The 14,934-nt window shown below is 44.1% G+C and overlaps 1 protein-coding gene across 1 annotated transcript in view; it reads left to right on the top strand.

The window, feature by feature from the left end:
• The window catches only part of LOC134441949 (NACHT, LRR and PYD domains-containing protein 12-like), a 44,217-nt gene that overhangs the window by 15,858 nt on the left and 13,425 nt on the right, over positions 1 to 14,934 (top strand). The window contains exons 9-10 of the mRNA XM_063192328.1: positions 1,003 to 1,176; positions 1,488 to 1,664. Of these exons, the coding sequence (XP_063048398.1) occupies positions 1,003 to 1,176; positions 1,488 to 1,664 (351 nt within the window). The remainder of the gene's footprint in view (positions 1 to 1,002; positions 1,177 to 1,487; positions 1,665 to 14,934) is intronic.

Below are 14,934 nucleotides of genomic sequence, written 5' to 3'. Positions count from 1 at the left end.
TATCACTCATGTCACTCTTGCTACACACTCATTCCACACATGCTTGACGCCATCTAAAGCTAATTTGCTTATCTTGGTCTCAAAAGAGATGAACAGACAAAGGATATGGATCACTGGAACCATGTTGTGTTGTCTGATGAGACCAAGATAAACAAATTTGCTTCATAGACGGTTTTAAGCATGTGTGGTGGTAAACAAGATAATTTTACCAAAAAAAGTGCATCATCTGGCTAGTCAAGCATGGTAGTGGGACTGACATGGTTTGGGGATGTATGCATGCCGTCAACATTGGAAAGCTGAATTACACCTAAGAAGCATGCATGCCAACATGCACTGTGACTACAGACACAGATCATGATACTCTCCATAGGATTTCATTCAAAACTCACACCCATCTATTTTAGCCAGATGCCGACTCAAAATGTACAATTTCAATGTACTGAAAGGTTGAAACACACACCGATGACCTCCCTTCTAATCCCTTTTCATTTCGAAATGAAAGAATAAATGTAGTTGCTGCCAAAGGTGGTTCTACAAAGTATTAAGCAAAAGCTGTGAATACTTTTGAAAATGTGATTTCTTTGGGGTTTTTTTTTTCAAAACTGTCAAGAAAACTTGTTTTTCACATGGTCATAATGGAATAATTTGTGTTGGATTTTCACAACAGAGATTCATTTGTAGCATTTGGAATAAGGCTGTAAGATAATAAAATATGAAAAAAGTGAAGCGCTGTGAATACTTTCCGGAGTGACTGTAAACAATCCAAATAAGTATATCTGATCTGATTACAATTATTATCAGATTGCAAGGCTTTGTAAAGTCCGATCCAGTTGTCATATATACACTTTTTACGATTCTGTATCTGGGAAGGTCCTATGGGCTACTGCATTGCCCATACCACTATTTGACTGTAAAGAAACAGAATAAGATCAGACATTCAGATTATGATCAAGAAAAAAATGTCTCCAGAAGCAACATCTGATTATAGACCTTTCTCTCCAGCTTGTCAGGCTGTGGTGTAACAGGAGAAGGATATGCTGCTCTGGCCTCAGCTCTCAAATCAAACCCTTCACACCTGGAGGAGCTGGACCTGAGAGGAAACGACCCTGGAGACTCTGGAGTGAAGTTACTTACTGATCTATTACAGGACCCTCAATGTAAACTAAAGAGACTGAGGCAAGAACATTTTTCATTTCTCTTATTAGTTAGTGGTTATAGTAATAGGAAATCTTGTTTTCAGTTCAGCATCCAATGCTAGATGAATGGACAACAGTACATTAATTAATGAAAAGACTGTTGATGTACATATTAGTGGACTTGAATCTTGAATTATGAAAAATATATCCATATCCACATACCCAGTGAGCAGCATGTGACTATAGACCTTTCTCTAAAGTTTGTCAGATTGTGGTGTAACAGGAGAAGGATATGCTGCTAAATAATGTGGTGTTGATGATCAGTGATAATATATCTCCTCTGTTCTCCAGCTTGTCAGACTGTGGTGTAACAGGAGAAGGATATGCTGCTCTGGCTGCAGCTCTCAAATCAAACCCCTCCTCACACCTGGAGGAGCTGGACCTGAGAGGAAACAACCCGGGAGACTCAGGAGTGAAGCTCCTCACTGATCTATTACAGGACCCTCAATGTAAACTAAAGAAACTGAGGCAAGAACATTTTTTGAATAATGTTTCTTTATTCATTTTAAGTTGCAAACAGGAAATACTGACAGTAACAGTGCTCAGAAAATTGTTATTTCCCTCCCAGATCCTTATTAATAATAATTGTTTTGCCTGAATTGTAAGACATATTGTGCATACTTATAAATAAATGATAAAATATAAAAGTCAGTAGGGAATATTATTTCTTTTATTTTTCTTTGAAGAATGTTGAAGATTGATGCAGCAGAGGAAGCCTGTGAGTATCTGACTTCAGTTGTGGGTGGAAACCCCTTACTCCTGACAGAGGTGGACCTGACTGGGAAGATATCAGGAGACTCAGCAGTGAAGCAGTTCTGTGCTCTACTGGAGGACCCACACTGCAGATGGAAGAAACTCAAGTTAGTGATTTAATGTGTCAATACGATATTTTAGTTATGACTTGATCATTATGGGCCTCATATATCAAGCTATCGTAGAAACCACTGTAGATATGAGCGGATAACTCGTCGTATGACAAGGCTCACATGAGATTTACTGAAAATGCGTAGCACACCAATCCCATCATCAAAACCAAATGAGTGGCTGTTGATAAATCCGGCGTCTGCAAGCCAACATAATTAGTGTAGCAGAGTGGCAATTTTGGGTAATTTACTAAAATAATGATTACCAATTTTAAACAGCTTGCAAGACTACGCCACTGGGGGAATTTCGCCACCCACAATATAGGATACTTTGACTTGAACCAGTAATAAGAGCAGCACAGGTTCGTAAAGGACCACATAGACAAGGTTCAAAGCACTTATTTTCTTTTATTGGCTTACAACTTCTCTTTAAAAGACATAAACATTTAAAATAATATAAAGACTGGGCACCCACACCCCAACATGGGCCAAGGCGGCCGAGGTTCCCCCACTACGTGTACACAGCACAGCAAACTAAACGGGATTAAGTTAATATTCAAGCACGGCAACCCACCAGTAACACTGCACACTTGAGTTTCACTGAACACACAAGGAGCAGAGAACTCCCACTTCTCCTTAAATAAACAAAACAAGAACTCAAAAGAAAGGGTAACGTCACACTCGCGCACGCACACACACACACACAGTTATTCACTACCTATCCTTAAACGGCAACTATAATATCTAAGCAGCAGCCCGCACAGACCAACAGGTGCAGATCCACGGGTACCTGCGCACAGAGATTACCGTAAAGTACACATTATAGGCAATGCACAATGTTTTAGTAGTATGGCTAGGATGACCACCTACCAGCGCGGAACACGGAGTGTCTCGTAGTCGCAGGGAGAAGGGCGCACGACACCCGATTCCCAAATACGAGAGCCGACGCGGCCACCAAGGTCACGCTCCACACAGTCGCACCTCCGTAATAGGCCACAACTCCACGGAATACCTCTCCCGTGAAGCAGGGCCCTACACAGATTCGACTCGGCGACACCAAACACAACAAAGGCACTTGCCACGAGCACACAATCAATCTGCCGCTTCCCTCCGAGGGGGCTGTGCCAACATTTTATAGATGTGCCCAATATTGCCTATTGGTGCCCAATGGTCACATGGCGCACCGGCGCACGGCAGACTAGGTAAATGACGCGGCTTAAAAGGCACCAACCAGTATCATCATGTTACATTAGCATAATCACACCTTCTCTAAAATGGTGGGAAGGAGACCGCACCCCTGAGTTTACGACATGGAAAGACACAAGCAACTAAATCAGTGCTTGAAACTAACTTTTTTGGTCACCGGCCATTATGGCCACTAGCCATCATTTTCTTAACCATCATGACAGTCATAATGTAGCCTGATATGATTGATATGATGTTAGACCCTATATAATATAATATAATATAATATAATATAATATAATATAATATAATATAATATAATATAATATAATATAGGCCTAATATAATATAATATAATATAATATAATATAATATAATATAATATAATATGATATGATATAATATAATATAATATAATATAATATAATATAATATAATATAATATATGTAGGCTAGTAATATTTTACTCGGATGAGCAGACAGGAAATTACAGAACTGATCTGATGTCTGGTGCTATTTGCTTTATATATTGATCAGAAACGACAAGCACAATGAACATGCTGTGTTGTGCAAGGGCACACATATAAGTGCAAGGTCTGGAACTGTGTGAAGAAGGCCATTTGTTTCTTTGAGGTGGAAGGAATTTTCATTCGTTTGTTCATTAATGTGCAAATACATGTATCCCACACAGGTCTGATGCACGTTCGCCTGCCATGAAACATCACATCCTCTGGGATATTAATCATAAAAGTAAAATATTATTTAGCCTTTATATCTTATTTAGCCTATCTCATGACAACCTGCACCATTACGTTTTGCATCAACTCCTGACAATTTTGGCGACAAAGCCACAAGGGGGAACACATATTTCATATTTTTTTAACGATATGCAAAGTCTACATGCGCCTTTTAAACGTGTGTTATGGATTCTGGACAGGACTGCCTCGCACGTGAACTGTCAGCGTGAAAAGCAACGCACCGCCCGACTTGTCACTGCTGGCCCATTGATTGTCAGAATTTGACCTGTTGAATATTTCCTGCTTTTGGCGTAAATTCGGGGAATTATCCAGATTTGCGAAGCTCAAATTTGACAGGTATGATGTCGTTACCTGCCGACTTTCTGTCGTCGTCCTGTTTTCTTACACTGTTGTCAAAGCAAGACAGACATTGCGATGCTGACAGAATGTTTGTGCAATGTTCGATAACGTGCGTTGTAACCAAGGTTGTGTCAGTACCCACAGCTTAAGAACTGCGCACAACTACGCAAAACATTACTGGATTATAAAAGGCAGGTCGCAAAATATGCACATAGCGTCGCTTGCCAGTTGAGAGCAAACTTCGCCACATATTTAAACCGGAGCAAGCGGCGCACGTCTTGGCGTGTCCGACTTTCTCCACGGAGGCGGGGCATCTGCAGTGTTTGACAAGCCAGTGCCCTAGGTTCGCAAGACTGGATTCCTTTTTGATAGCGAACACATTCAGAGAAATCTATCACCGTTTTTTTTTCAATCACTCCCCAATAATATGCTACCAGCCAAATGGCTAGTGAGGATCAACTTGTTACACGCCAGATGCGATTTTCACACGCATTTGGCGCCCTGGCGCCCGTTAGTTTCAAGCCCTGAACTAAATACTACACATTTCTGCTTGATTGACAGCTTTAAATTATTTTAGTTTGGCTTATTTAGGGACAGTTCATTATTTATTTTCGGGGTCGCCGTAAAATGTCCACCTTTGATACTCAATTTTTGTATGACCCTCCCATCAAGCTTTGATGACCCTCCCCACGTTGATGTTGATTGACCAGCGCTGCTTCTAACTGAATGTTATTGCATCCCGATCTTAAAAAATATAGCCTACTTCACAAAGGCGGAAACATAACGTGCAATTAGCCTACTGATTATGTTCTTCAAAACTTTGATGACCCTCCCCGCGGCAATGGAAAAAAATAACAGGATCCTCCCCTATTTTCTTCTGGTGACCAAGAAAATAAATAACGAACAGTCCCTTATGGATATAGGGAGACAATGGTTATCCAAGAGATTACATGTAAAAGCGCAAAGCACTTGTTTCCAACATGGTCCCTGATGGAAAAGAAAAAGNCATACAAACAACATACGATCACATTCCTAAGTCACCTAATTCTCGACTTTATTCCACAAAACTCTTTATTTAAAAACTCTTTTTGTTTCTGCCATTATTTAGTGCAGGGGTCCCCAAACCTTTTTCCTCTGGGGGCCACATTATCATTCCTGACTGTGATCAGGGGCCGGGATCAATCATGTGGGCTTTATACTAGGCCACTGCCTGTTATAACCATCATTTCTAGCAGCAAATAGTTCATCATTACAAGTGATTTGCAAAAGAAGTGAGTATTTAACATGTTTTTCAATTTGAAATACCACATGTATTCCTTTTAATTTCTAATAGCCATGTAAAAATACCAAGGAAAGGTTAGAAACATATGGTGATTGACAGTTTATGAGTGATAAAATAGAAATGGTAGGCCTGTTTATATAACAGTGAGATATAGTGAACCCGGAAATGTTTGGTACCCCAAAGTTTTTTGATGGAAATGTATAGTATAGGTCCCCAGTACATAGAAACTGCCGGATGCTACTTTGTAAATGTTGAGCAATTTTTAGCCTAACCCTAACCCTAACCCTAAGCATAATTCGCATAAATGAGCATAATCGCCTTGTTTGTGACATGTTGCAGAGGTTGATGCTGCACCATGTTTGGCAGTAATACTCAACAAGGCCTTGTGAAAAGCTGTGTCACCAAATTCGTTGCTGTTTTTGAATATGATAGCTATACCAGAAAGTCGTCATCTTTGCCATGTCAGTTTGCAAAGTGACATTTCTTCCCCATTTTAAATTCAATCAAATGACATACAATAGTGCCCTCCCCCTACAAAAAAAACTGAGGGAATAAAGTGATCCTCAAACTAAAATACCTAACTGAAGTGAGCACAACCCTCTCTTTCGATTGCATAAAGTAAAGAAAATAAGAAGCAAACTCACTTTCCACATACGCTGTACTACAGCACCTCAAGTCTCTACCTTAATTATGTAGCTCATCTACTTCATATAGTAGGGCCATGGGTAGAAATAATTGAAATATGTAAGGTTTATGGTATGTAAATTACCCAAAAACGTTGCTTAAATCAGCTCATAAAGGCATAAAATGTGTCTACCCTTGACATTAAGAGGAATTTTGAATCTGATAGGCATTTATAAATGTCAGAAATGATTTCAGCATCCTCCAAAACCCCCAAAACCACATCAACATTGTGTAGATTGGTCAAACTGATTCTATAATAAAGTCATAAAGGCGATTATGCTAATTTATGCTAATTATACTAATAAAAATGCTCAACATTTACAAAGTAGCATCCGACAGTTTCTATGTACTGGGGACCTATACTATACATTTCAATCAAAAAACTTTGGGGTACCAAACATTTCCGGGTCCCCTCTCGTGGAAAGTAGACTTAAACTATCAAGACAAGATAGGATTGCTTCTTTGGGGCAGTTCAAATGGTGAGGTGCAGAGAGGTGGAGGGCCGCATCCGGCCCCCGGGCCTTAGTTTGGTGATCCCTGATTTAGTGGAAGGCTGTTCCCCGCATAATCCCCGTATTGAGACCAACATAACAAGTGGAAATTATTAACAGGCGCAGTCAACAGTGTTTCAGTTACCAATAGGAAGGGGGTTCATTCCTTTCCTAATGGAGATGATTAATAAAACATTTGATTGCCTACAACAGAAAATATAATGATATTAAACTTTATTTGAAAGTAGGTCCAACAAGCAGCCCAGACCATTTCTTGGAGAAGCAGAGTTCACATGTTGTCAAGTGTGTTGTCCTGCTATTCCGCGCTCCACTGTCATGTACTGGGGACACAATCCATGTACCAATGTTGTCAAGTGTGTTGTCCTGCTAAAATCTAATAATAATAAACCTTTATTTGAAAGTAGGTCAAGCATAAAGGGTCCAACAAGCAGCCCAGACCATTTCTTGGAGAAGCAGAGTTCACATGTTGTCAAGTGTGTTGTCCTGCTATTCCGCGCCCCAGTGTCATGTACTGGGGACGTCCTACGAGACACAAGCTTTTTGTCACCGAGCCCAGAGCATCTCTTGGAGAAGCAGAGTACCAATGTTGTCAAGTGTGCTTCCTGCTATTCCACACCCGAGTGTCATATACACACGGAACGTCCAACGAGTTACAAGCCTTTTTGTCACCTCTAAATGGATGACAATAAAATGTTGTACTCATGTGAATATTAGGATCGTAGCCCAATTATTATTATTGCTTGTAGGCCCGAATTCTGCAGCTGTTTAAAGGGATGCGGGTGACCATGTTAAACTCACTTTACACATTCTGTCAAAGCGTGTACCAGTGCGTGACACTAACTTTTTTAGCTTACCAGCCATTGTGGCTTGTAATAATATAATATAATATAATATAATATAATATAATATAATATAATATAATATAATATAATATAATATAATATAATATAATATAATATAATATAATACTGTGGGAATACATCTACTGATGCAATCTGGACACATCGTCAGTGATGTTCCTGGTATCATTGGGGGGTTTTGGGTCTTTCAACATCATACCCCCGTCAACCAGGCGACCCAACTGGGGGTGATCAGGCCCCAGCTTGTGTTCAGATGCTCGCGCTAGCTACCACGACTCCATGGTTCTCCTCTCTTGAGCCACAGCCATCTTGAGGCTCTCTCTGTCGCTTCAGTGGTATTGCGGATGGCTCTCCTCTTATGCAGTCCGACGATGCCTAAATGCCCTAATGCACTGGCCAAGGACCGGGCAGCAAAGCCTCTGCATCCTACCTCGACTGGTAGGCACTTCGCCCTCCAACCTGACTGCTAGCACTCATTGACCAGCCCTGCGTACTTGGAGAGCTTCCTCTCAAAAGCTTCTTCCAGGCGGTCTTCCCACGGGACTGTAAGTTCTAGCAATACGACCTGCTTGGTGGCCTCTGATACAAGGACGATGTCAGGGCAGAGGGTGTTGACTGCGATGTTGATGGGGAACTTCAGCTGTTTCTCAAGGTCCACCAGCAGCTGCCAGTCTTTTGCTGAGGTCAGTATGCCTGTTGGTGCCTTGTTTGCTGGGGTAACCTGCTCTCCAGCCTTGACAAAGGTGATGTTGTTCTTGGGGGTACGCTGCTGCTTTGCCCATACCAGTCCTGTGCTGATAGCTTCGGCTATAGTCTTCAGGACTTGATCATGCCTCCAGCGGTAACGCCCTTCACCTAGTGCTGTTGTACAGCAACTAAGGACATGTTCCAAGGTGCCTCTCTTGGAACATAATGGGCAGGGTGGTGACTCTTCTAGACCCCATGCTTGCAGATTCGACGGCACATCGTACACTGCCTGGATAAGGAATTTGATGTGGTGGGGTTCAGCTCTCCAGATCTCATTCCAGGTTACTTTCCAGCGCATTCTCCCATCTTGTCCAGGCCCCCTGCTGTCTCATGCCCACGGCCCTACAGGATCGCATCTCCTCCACATCAGCCCTCACCTCCTCTTGAATCTGGTGCCGCCTCTCTTTCCCCCTGGTGTTCATTTTCGGGGTTGGAAAGGATCCCAGACCCGCTTTGCCTCGTGTCACCACTCCCACCAAAGCCTTGTGGCGCAGCCTAGCTTCAGCCGTCTGTACGGCCTCTTCTGCCTTCCACTTCCTCCCCGTCCTCACTTGGATTCCAGCATTGGCCACCTTTGGATCACTGGAGTCCCTGTACAGCACCACCTCTCTAACCCTTGCTACCTTGAACTCCTCCTCCAAGGATTTAAAGGGCAGCTGCAGCTTGTTATTGCGCCCGTAGAGTGCGATGCTGCTCAGACTTTTAGGTAACCCCAGCCATCTCCGCAGGTGGTTGCTGACTTTCCTTTCCAAGGTCTCTACTGTGGAAACTGGGACGGCATAGACAAGGAGAGGCCACAAGATTCTGGGGAGGATGCCATGCTGGTAGACTCAGGCTTTGAACTTTCCAGGTAGCCCAGATTTGTCCACGGCTTTCAGTCAGCCCTCCAACTCAGCACAGGTGGTCTGGATAGATGTTGCATCCTTCAGAGAGCTGTCAAACACCTTTCCCAAGCTCTTGACTGGCTTCTCTGTGATCGTTGGGATTGCGGTGCCTGTGATGTTAAACCGGAACTTGTCCTCTACCTTTCCTTTTCTCAGCACCATGGATCTGGATTTGGCTAGCTTGAAACGCATTCGGGCCCACTCCATCCATATAATATAATATAATATAACATAGGTCCTTAACTAGAATTGTCATTAACTGGCCCATGCATGCTATGGGGAAAACAGATAAACTGATCTGAAGAAAAACATTTGCTTTTAGCCTTTATTGACCAGAAACACCAAGCACAATGTTGTGCAAGGGCAGAAATGTAAGGCCTAGGCTAAGTGAGAGCAAAATATTTACGTCTTTTTTCTGGATGGCGCTTTCATTAGTTTTTCGGCATATGTCTGTTGAGGTCCCCGTCCGCAAGTATAGCCTAAATTCAGCGCAGCACTGATGCGCAAAGTGGCCTAGGTCATTGCCAAGTTTTCCTGTCCTCGGTCATGGATGTGGAACAACACCTCTTCTGTAGCCTGATAAACAAGACTAAATGTGAGATTAAATGTGTAATTTAGTCTGGCCCCAATGAAGGACACATCGGAAGATTGTTGATTTTTGTTTTTCAAACTGTGTCTGTGCCTATTGGCCAGCGATTTGTCATCACTCCCTCATAACCCTGTCAGCTTTGCATCCAAAGACTCAAAACAAATCAAAACAAGTGTCCTGTGTTGTGATTGTAAAGTAAATATCTATATCAGCCTTTTCCCGTGTTTTCAGTCCCTTTTATTAAGCGGGCTTGCGGAGCAAGGCCCTTGCAGAGCAAGGCCCGATTCTAGTAATCTCTAAGTCCTGTTTCTTTATCGTTCTTGTGCAGGGCAGTAAAAATAGAAAATGGATCTCCTCCTAGGCCTTTCGAGATAGAGACACCGTTCAAACACTAAAACGACCGGCTCGGCTTGGAGATCATGTACTGTATATTAATAGGCTTGTCCGTGTCTCTTGTCGTTTTCCCGTTTTTGGCGATTTTGTGCAAGCTTGGGTCCCCATTGAAAACAATGGTGGAACCTTCATGAACCAAGTTTCCGCCACTCTAGAGATTAGAGTGTAGGAGGCTTTTTCGGTCATAAAACATCAACACTTTCACCTAGAAGTTTAGTTGACGCGTTGTTAGCGAGTTCTATGGGATGTCTCCAAATTGTCAAAGTTTCATCTCCCAACTCCCAATACTTTTTAAATGGCAGGTTTGTAAAAAACGACAGGCCTGGGTCTATGGAGGTTTCCAGTCTTCCCAAAAGTGCCTTTTTCAAGAGATCTGCGCATGTCCAGTGGCGGACTTAGCAATTTGGGGGCCTAAGGCGAATTTAGCTAGGGGGCCCATCGGCCCATTTCATATCACATTTTTTTAACATAAACTCTATTTTTCGATTTTTTTTTTAAAATCACGATTTTCCATTTAAAAAATAATCACAAAAAAAAAACCAGGCAATCTTGGGCTACAACCCTTTCTGGACAGATTTCAATGAATATTTGCTTTTCATGCAAAAATCGAACAAACTGAAATGTTAAATTTTCTGTAATCCCACTTTCACTTTGATATGAGAGCAGAGTGATTTCCCCCCCCCCTCACTGAAGTGTTATTTCATATGTCCATGCTTGCTGTCACCTATTTGAAGTGACGTTGGTTTGGGATTTCATGGAGGATTTTGAAATGCTGCTGTAGACAGTAGGCCTAGTAGGATAAGCGACAGGTGGACACTGTTTTCTGACAGAACAGCGGTTTGCAGGTATTTGGCGTTTTCAGGTGGATATTGTCTTCGTGGATGTTACAGACATCCCAACTTTCAAAAACTAATCAAGGAGATATTTACTAAATAAACCGAAAAGTGCGCTCTCTGTCAAGCGGTCGCCTTGACCCAAAGCCTACCTGAACACTGACAGACCCATTGAGAAGAGACAGTAGTAGGATAAGCGACAAGTGGACACTGTTTTCTGACAGAACAGCGGTTTGCAGGCATTTGGCGTTTTCAGGTGGAAATTGTCCTCGTGGAAGTTAGACATTACAACTTTCCAAAACTAATCAAGGAGATATTTACTGAATAAACCGAAAAGCGCGCTCTCTGTCAAACGGTCGCCCTGACCCAAGCCTGCCTGAACAGACCCATTGAGAAGAGACACGCGTGCAGTCAGGTTAAACAGAAACACAGCCTTCATGCTCCCCTCGCTCGCGTGCCCGTGGCATGTAATCGAAGTAGCAAATTCCGCGCTCAATGCACCAGTTGCCATCTTGCCTGCACTTCTCATAGCCTAGCCTATGTTGTAGGCTATGTTGGATATCATGGTAGACTTTTTAAATGTCGCTGTGGGAAGTTGACAGAGTAGGCGACAGGTGCACACTCTTTTCTGACAGAACAGCGGTTTGTAGGCGCTTGCCTTTTCACGTGGATATTGTCTTCGCGGACGTTATAGACACCCTAAGTTCCAAAAACTAATCAAGGAGACATTTAGGCCTACTACATAAACCAAAAGACGCGCTCTCTGTCAAGCTGTCGCCCGAACAAACCCTTTGAAGACGTGCGTGCACAAGATAAACAGAAACACAGCCTTCACTCTCCCTGCGCTCGCGCGCCTGAGAAGTCTATTCGAAGTATCGAGTAACCTACTCCACGCTCAATGCGCGAGTTGCTTTCTTGCCTGCTTTCCTTTCTTGCTCAACTTCTCATAGCATTGTCAAAAAAAATCAGGGGGTTGCCGGTGTTAGGGCTGTTGTTTTCTTCTATGGGTGTTAATTGTTTCTTTTAAGTGGTGACGCTGCGTTTAGTCTAACAACACTGAACATAGCAAACGCTGTCTGCAAACGTCTTGTGCCTTCCTATTTTTGTGCTCCGCTTGATGTTACTGAACATGAAGAGTTTGTTGAGTGTGGCGCTTGACTGTTATCCTCCTTATCTGAAGACGTGGTTGTGTGAATGTTTAGGAACTCGCCTGGCGCACATGGCACGCAAGGATGGAATAGTCCATTTTAACGCGAAAGAGAGGGTGTGCACAGAATCTGTATTTTTTTGTAATGTATTGTGTTGTTCTTGTTTCCAATTTAAACATACAAAATTAATTATTTATGAAAATCACCATTAATCTGTGAATTACTGTCCAAAGGGGCCCAATTACCAGCTATAGGCCCATGTGAAATTTGCAAAGGGGACAGAGGGGGCCCCTACAGCTGGGGGCCTAAGGCGGCCGACTAGCAGCACCTCAATGCAAGAACCGTGCCTGCGCATGTCCCACAAGAGGTCCATTTGTGCCTGAACCTTTAACCTATAAACTTCATTCAAAGACTGTTAGAGAGATCACATGCATGTACGAAGGACACATGCTAACTCCTTTTAGTTTTTTTATGACTGTGTAAAGACAAAAAACTCATTCTCATTCTGCCCTCTGCTTATAGCACAATACTAACTGCCATACAGTCAATTAGAACAGGTGCTGCCAATACACTGGGTCTGATTCTGTCCCCTGCTTAGAGCACAATACTAACTGTCATTCAGTCAATCAGAACAGGTGCAGCAGGGATGCGGTAGCCTGGAAGTCTCACTGGTCCTGGTGCCTTGAGTTGGATTCGGTGCTGCACCAGCTGCGTCCGACCTGGAGCTTCTGAGAACACGCCCTCTGGAACGCAGGCCTCCAGCTCCTGTTGGCACTCTGGTGAAAGATGAGATAGATCTGGGCTCACCTCTGCACTCTGCTCCACCGGAAAGAACTGCTCTTCAGCATCCTCCTCTTCCTCCACCCGTCTGGCCACTGCTGCGTCCCGGACTTGCCACTCCTTCAGCATGTTGACGTGGAAGGTCTGCTTGTCCCTCTTCCGGCCTGGCATGAGAATTTCATAGGTGACTTTGCCTACCTTCCTGTGCACGGTGAACGGTCCTTGCCATTTTGCCAGGAGGCTGCTCTCCGTCGTGGGCAACAACAGCAGGACTTGCTGTCCCGGCTTGAAGGAGCGGTCTCTCGCAGATCGGTCGTACCAACTCTTCTGCGTTGCCTGGGCCACCTTCATGTTCTCCTGCACCTGCTCGGTAAGAGACTCCATCTTATCACGCATTTTCATGACGTATGATAGAACGTTCATACCTTGCTGTGGTTGCTGGCCTTCCAATGCCTACTTCATGACATCCAATGGGCCTCGCACTTCTCTGCCATACAGCAACTCGAACGGTGAGAATCCTGTCGAGGCTTGCGGGACTTCCCGATACGCAAACAGCAGGTATGGTAGCCATTCGTCCCAGTCTGCGCCAGAATCTGCAACAAACTTGCGTAACATGCTCTTTAGTGTTTGATTGAATCTTTCCACTAACCCGTCAGTTTGAGGATGGTACGGTGTTGTCTTGATTCCTTTGATCCCAAGGTACTGGTAGACCTGCTTGTGAAGTTGGTGCCCTGGTCCGTCAATACCTCGTGCGGGATTCCGACTCTGGTCACCAGCTGTAGCAGAGCATTGGCCACTTGCCTGGCCTTGACTTGCCTCAAGGGAAACGCCTCTGGGTATCTCGTCGCATAGTCCACCACCACCAGGATGTAGCGGTTGCCACGCTTGCTCCGCTCCAGGGGGCCCACGATATCCATTCCTATCCTACTAAAAGGAACATCAATGATAGGCATTGGGATTAGTGGCACTTTCAGTTTCCCCCCTTTCGCCCTCAGCTGGCATTCTGGACAGGACTTGCAGAAATTCATCTGGTCTATGTAGATGTTTGGCCAGTAGAACCTTCTGGATACTCTGTCCCAGCTCTTGTTCTGCCCCAAGTGTCCAGCATACGGTACTGAGTGTCCCAGTTCTAACACCATTGTGCGGAGAGGCTTTGGCATTACTAGCTGCTCTCCTCCGTCGCCATGACGATAAAGGATGCCATCTTTCAGCCTGAACTTTGCACCCTCAGCATTGCCCTCTGCATCTGGCTGTAAGTCTTTAAAACAGGATTTCAAAGTGACATCTGATACCTGCAGCTCTCAAATGTCAGGTGGTAGGTGAAAAGGATCAAGCTCACCCGAGTCTGGAAGTGGGAGTATCTCCGGTAGGCTCGTCCCTCTGAAACGGTCCTGCCTCCGTTCTTGCGTGGAGCATCTGCATACGGAAGTACGTCCCACGACACATCTGGCCCCGCCTCCTTTGCCTTGGCTCTCGTCACCACCATGTTGCACTCCACAGGATCCATCAGATGCACCAGTCCCGGAATGTCTCTGCCCAGCACCACTGGATGAGGTAAGTGCTCAGCTACACACACAGACACCAGATATTCTTGACCAGCGATCTGCATGTAGATGTCAGCTGTTGGGTATGACACCACATCTCCATGGACACAGCGTATCTGCACTGGGAGCTCAGTCTGCACTGTGTCCTTCGGCACCCATTTGGCACCCACCAGTGTTTGGCTGCTTCCTGTGTCGATCAGGGCCTTGAGCTTTCTTCCACTGATGATCACCTCGGCCAAGGACTCTTGCTGATTGTCCAGCTCACCAGCGCCATGGGGAGTGCAGCACACGTGAGCATCCTTGGGCTTCCTGTTGGGGCATTTTGGCTTGATGTGGC

This window comes from Engraulis encrasicolus, unplaced genomic scaffold (genome assembly GCF_034702125.1).
Source record: "Engraulis encrasicolus isolate BLACKSEA-1 unplaced genomic scaffold, IST_EnEncr_1.0 scaffold_100_np1212, whole genome shotgun sequence".
NCBI lineage: Eukaryota > Metazoa > Chordata > Actinopteri > Clupeiformes > Engraulidae > Engraulis > Engraulis encrasicolus.
This window is presented reverse-complemented; position numbering and strand designations above follow the sequence as displayed.